The sequence below is a fragment of the Gavialis gangeticus genome, unplaced genomic scaffold, assembly GCF_001723915.1.
Source record: "Gavialis gangeticus isolate Ggan-Ray unplaced genomic scaffold, GavGan_comp1, whole genome shotgun sequence".
In the NCBI taxonomy this organism is placed as follows: domain Eukaryota; kingdom Metazoa; phylum Chordata; order Crocodylia; family Gavialidae; genus Gavialis; species Gavialis gangeticus.
Window position 1 is genome coordinate 111,735,046 of NW_017729025.1, and position 6,152 is coordinate 111,741,197.

A 6,152-nucleotide genomic window follows, 5' to 3' on the forward strand; every position below is an offset into this window, starting at 1 on the left:
GAGAGTGCTTTCTGCAGGGTGCAAGACTTGGTGGTGGCTCTGCTGTGCTCTGTCTCTTAGACCTTCATTAAGCTGCAGCTGCTTAAGTGTTTTTTACTGATGGCTAAAGTTTTTTTTTTTTTCTAATAGATTTTACTAAGCCATTTTTAGGCTGATTTCTTACTGACATTCATTAAGCTTACTGATTGGTGGCAACCCAAATTTACCATTATTTTTACAGAAATGTTTGCATTATATTTTTTTAATAAAGCTCTTGTAGAAACCTTATTTGTAAGTAAAAACAAATGAGGATTTTCTGTTCCTTTAGAGCAAATACTGAATTGTGGGAGTGTATGATAAGAATGTAATAAAAATTAAAAGTGAAATGTAGCTGCTTTTTAAACTAAAGTCAAGAGAAATGCAGGAAACAAAAAAGCAACATTAGTGCCAAAAGAATTAATGTTCGAAAATATTTTAATCAGCTTAATGTTGTAGAAACATTGATTTAAAAAAAAATCTTTAAAAAAATATGAATTTTACTTTAGTAGTGTCCCATTTAAAATGCCCTTTAAAAGTAATTTAAATGTACTTAATGAAAAAAACACAGAGATTGGAATCTCTTTTTATTATGTAGTTTGCTGTTAATTCTTAATGTTAACAAAAAGAATCCCTGTTTCCATCTTAAATGTGACAGTTGTTAGCTTTATGGGGTATCAAGCCAAAATCGTTCCTCTGCAATTTGGGTTAAGTTAGTGGAATCCTTGCATGAATAAATCTTGCCCAGTGTTACAGTAGGAATGAATTTAATCCATTTCTTAAATTCACACATTAGTGAGGCAAGTCCTTCTATGGAACATATATGCATCATGAAGAGTAAAAACCCTGAATTGGATTAATTTATCGAAGTGAGGATTCAATCTGAGAAGAGCTTATGGCCTTGATGATTAAAATATGGAGCCACCTTTTATATTCATTTCTTCATGCTGGCTTTTCTATTTTGTATGCTTTGCATGAAACATATATTCCCTAGCCTATCCCACAAACGTGTTTTGTCATATCAAAAAACAGATGGGAAGTACTTAAAATGGAAGATCATTTCTAACAAAGGGCAGGATGCTTATTTAAGCTTTCGTATTCTGAATGTATTCATTGTGTGTTATTTACAAGTGGTTCTATATTTGTCTCACTAAGAATCATGTAATTAACATCTGATAAGATGGTTTGATGCCAGTTTGCAGTGTAGTACATGCTTGTGACTTCCTCAAATTATCTGGCATTGTAGCTCATGCTAAAATTAAAGATTCAAGTGGGACTCATCATTTCCATAAAAATGCATGTGATTGTTCAGCTGTATAAAATACAGCAGTCTCAGATGATGTCTTTATCATACCAACTAGCTGTGTTTTAACCTAGTAAATTGAACTGGGGTGTAATTTGGCAATTTAATTGGCTGGATTTTTGTTTTGCTGTCAAAATGCAACCTTATCCCCCCTTTATATTCAATCTTTCTATAATTCTGCTGAAGAAGTAAAATCACAATTTGCTTCTACTTGAAGAATAATATAAAATTATTCTTGCATTCTACATAGCATCACTGGGGGAAATCACAACATGAATGCTATGGATTGCCCCTGTAATCTCTTTTCTGTCTGTCATTCATAGAGATTTCAGTCTGTCACTGATCTCTTTGTATCTCATATATGTCTGATGTATAAATGCGATTGCTTTCCTGTGGCACAAAACTGATTGAGGATGACTGGTTCTTTCCTGGCTGCTCTGATCCAGCCATAGTCTCAGGGCAGCAGGAGCTGGAGGAGGAACTGACCACAGGTCAAGGAATCGGCAGGCTGCAACAATCAAGAAGGAAGAGCAACCAAGCCAGCAGGAAACTTCAGGTGGGTTGTTAGAACAAAGGAATCCACTTATTTTAACTCTGTTTTAATAATCAGAGACATGGGAATTTCTATTACTTATATGATGTCAAGTGCATGTATGGTGCCTTACACATAAATAGAAAGTTTAGGTCTATGCCTGATGGGGCTGAGAAAGTTTGAGCAATAAGGCAGACGGATGAGAGTTTAGAGGTAATTAAGACAATGATGCATATATCTTTACAGGGTATAGCTTATGATGTAGCTATAGATGATTATATAGTATGTCTCCTCTTTGGTTAGGGCATTTACATGGATTGTATTTTTTTTTAATTTGAAGAAATTTCTCTGTGGGGACAACTTCCAAGCTTGAAGTTATGCATGGGCTTAGTGAAGTGAGACTTAGGCATACCTTTCATCTTAGGCATACCTTTTACTTAATAGGCTTTTTTGTCAGTGAGATGGTATGGGACAATCTCTGAGGAGCATCACTTCTTCATTCTTCACATATTTGTTTACCTAGTTGATGTCCCTAATCCTATAACTATATTTAAGGAGAAAGAGTCTGCATATCTATAAGAAATAGCAGCATCAATCTTGTATTCATATTTTACAGAAAGAATGTTTCTTTTTTTTTAATAAGGTCTGATATCTCAGGATTCGATTCAATAAATCTGCCTTACAGCAATGTTTATCATATAGGTTTAATTGAAACTGCTCTGGCAATTGAATATGTATTTTATGTTAGTTTCTCCCTTTTTATTAATACTGTTTTCATGTCTTCTGCTTAGGAAGAATACAGCTTTGATGGGAAACAATGCTTTCAAGAACTGAATGTCACCTTGGATAGCACTGATTCAGCTGAAGGAGAGAACATGGGAGGTTGGTGGCCAGAGTACACTTCACCTAATGCAGGTGTGATAACCGCTAGACAGTTTATTAAAGCATGCACAACATCTGTATTTTGTGTTTATTTTCATTTTCAAATTGAACTAACAATCCCATTTTGTGGTATATTCTAATCTCTGTTGAATTTTTTTTTGGCTTGCATTTTTTTCTGTTTCATTTTGGAGTATGTGCGTGCTGAATGAACTGCCTAGTTTCGGTTCAGAACTAGAACACAAACATGGTTTAACATCTGGGTTTTCAGCAGTCCTTGTCTGAATGAAAATGTACTGTTCTAAGGTTATATACTTTTTTCAGTTGATAGATTGTTTTTGTGAAAGTGGCTCCACTCTATAATGTTGTTTTCCAACCATACCATTATATTCCATCTTCGTTTCATTTAGTTATAAGATTATTGTTCATGTATATTATCACTCTCCCTGGATAAGATATTTTATGTCTGTGATGGACATAATTATATCTTATTACCTCTTGTTAGTAAAATACATACATTCTAAGTGTCCCTGTAGATAAAAAAACTGCTTTTCCTGGGGTTTCCTGGTGCTGATTCCAGGGGTCTGCTGTGAAGTAAATATATGGCTAGGTCTTGTTTGGTATAAACATTAAATTCATCTTTTTTATTCTGTAACTACCTCCAAACAGTAATTTAGACTGGGTTAATATTGATTAACCAAAGTGAATTTACAGCTACTGCATGTACATTTATATTCAGCCCCCAAAGCAATAGCTTTCCAATATATTTACATACACAAGGCATTTGTTTTCTAAGATGTTTTTAAATAGAGCTGTTGTGTTTTTATTTTCCTGATTAAGCTTTAAATGAAAATCCAAGCTTGGGTTAGAAGCTTGCAAGGCTGTGGGATCGGGACTAGGATTTCAAATAGATGTTCACAGTTCTAAAAAAACTGGGTGTTACTGCTTTAATACTAGGTACTGGTTTAAGCTGGAGTCATGTAAGTACAAACGTGCACAGTAATTGTTGCCACACACAAATGTTGAGCAGATAATTTGGTTGGGCTGTGAAACGTTCTCTGTACTAAGCCCAGTTTGTAGCTGCTCTCTCCACCTCAAAATATTCCATAGGTATATTGTGTTAAAAGCGGAAGAGAAAGAACCTTTTATTTTAATTTGTTCCTCCAAATTACAGTTATCTGAACCAATTGTAGTATAATCACCGGTTCAGAGTTTTGTCCTTTTGGCCAGACGATACCTTTAAGAAAGCTTCTGAATTTTCACATGGAACTCTGAGGTGGTGGACAGATCAAACCTTTCATCCTTCAAGGGGAAGGAGGATTGCTCTTGCAGACCATGTGTTAGCTCTTAAGGATGTAACTGTTATGTCTGTACACTCCTAAAGGTGTGTCACCTGCTTTTAACCTTGAATAAAACTGGTTAATGATGCAGAGGTCTTGCTATGCTTACACTATAGGATAGGGGTGCTCAACTTCCAACCTGCAAGCCAACTCTGGGCCACAGAGCCATTGCATCTAGCCTGTGGGGCTCCCCATGGGTCAGGAAATTTTGTAGTAGGGGAGCAGTGGCAGTTAATAAGGCTAACCTCCCCCTGCCAGATTCCCAAACCCCAAGCCCTGCATGGTGGGTTGGAGCTGGTCTTCCTCTCTCTTTCCCCTTTGGGGCCAGGCTATGCTCCCTTCCTCCTCCTCTTCCTCCTGCTGCTAGATTGGGGCCAGGCCATGCTCCTTCCCCTTGCAGATAGATCGGGGCTGGGCCCAGATAGGACCTGGGTCGAGCCCTCTGCCCTACCCATGGGGCCGAGTTGCCCCTTCCCCTTCCATGCAGCTGTGCCTGCCTCGGGTGACAGATCAGGCCCACTGGCTGGTGGACTGCCCATCAGTTCCACCGGTCAAAAAGGTTGAGCACTACTGTTATAGGATAATGGGGCCAACCTTTATGGTGGTTATGGCCCACACCCTTCCTGAGCATTAATCTGATCCTGTTCCCCTACTCTGCTGCTCTGTTTCTGTTCCCTGCCATGCACTCCCTATCTGCTAGTGTGCTGTCTGTTCCCTCCCTGATCTGCCGCTTGCCACACACACACAGACTGTCCATGCCATTTGTGTAGCAAAAAATAGCCATATTTGCTATATAGGTACATGCAGAGGTAACAGTTATATCCAGATATTCAGAAGTGCAGAGAAACAGTTCCCAAATAATTTCACTGGGCACTGAGGTGCTTAACACCTCTGAAGATCAGACCAACAGAACTGTAGGTAATTTGTACATTTTAATAGATATCTTTATTTGAAGGACATTTTAGAGACTGTTCTTGAAACCAGAAATTTTCCCTTTGGATAAGTAGGTTTACGGACAGTAGTTGAAGAGTTGGAATTGGAACGAAATCAACTGCAGGAACAAATACTGTTCCTAGAGGAACGTTGTCAGGACTTGGAAGACAGATTGCAGCTGCAAGAAAGAATGGAGGGGCTTCAGGTGAGTTTTTATATTGTGTCAGAACTGGAGATAATATGGGAAGAGTAAGTGAGCTTTCCATTCCTAATCTGTTCTCTTGTAAAGCAAATATACAAATAAAAGAATCTACAGTCTTTCTGTGTTTTAAAAATTTGACAGAGTAATGTTACAATAGAATATGCCCATTCACACTTTTGTTATATACAGCAAAAGCTCTGTTATCTGGCACCCATGGGGAATAGGGGGTGCCAGATAACCAAATATGCCGGTTACCTGAGAGGCGTCTTTGCCTGTCTCTCGCCTTGTCAGTGTGCCGGGGGACAAGCACAGCGCCGCCCCTTCCCTGTCCATCCTAGAGACAACAGTCCCTTCCAGTCGCATTGGATTACATGTAAACTTTATTAATATAAAAATAAATTTGCCGTGGGCCAAAATGGGACTCTGCAAAACCAGAAGTGGGACTTCCGGTTTCGCTTTTGCCATGTTGACCAGCGTGCCAGTTAATGAAGTGCCGGATAACACAGCTTTTACTGTACCTCTATTATCTTTTGTTACACTGTACAGTGCAAGATAGCACCCAGTTTGCTAACCAGTAAAAACACTTATGCAAAATCTGTGAAATAGTTTTGGAAATAGGCTCCTTATCAGAACTTTTCAGCATGTTGCTGCCATGCAAGTTTCAAAGAAAGATGACATCACTTGTGTCACCAGCTGTGGTGCCTATGTTAGATATCAAGAGCTTCATTTTTGTTGTCACTGAACAAGTATATCTTTATTTAGTTGAGTAGAATTATTTCTGCTTTACACTGTGAATGAGAAGTCAGGCAGCTAGCATTAATAACACTTCTAATATACACTGGTCATAATTTTATTTCCTGAAGGAGGTTGCATAATGTTTTGTGGTAAGAGATGTAAAAAGGCAATAAAAATAGTTTCATAGTTTCATAGATTTAGGGTTGGAAGGGA

The 6,152-nt window shown here is 38.1% G+C and overlaps 1 protein-coding gene across 1 annotated transcript in view; it reads left to right on the top strand.

Moving 5' to 3' along the window:
* The window catches only part of LOC109298980 (golgin subfamily B member 1-like), a 75,037-nt gene that overhangs the window by 34,565 nt on the left and 34,320 nt on the right, over positions 1–6,152 (top strand). Inside the window, exons 15-17 of the mRNA XM_019519416.1 lie at positions 1,721–1,874; positions 2,642–2,732; positions 5,077–5,207. Of these exons, the coding sequence (XP_019374961.1) occupies positions 1,721–1,874; positions 2,642–2,732; positions 5,077–5,207 (376 nt within the window). The remainder of the gene's footprint in view (positions 1–1,720; positions 1,875–2,641; positions 2,733–5,076; positions 5,208–6,152) is intronic.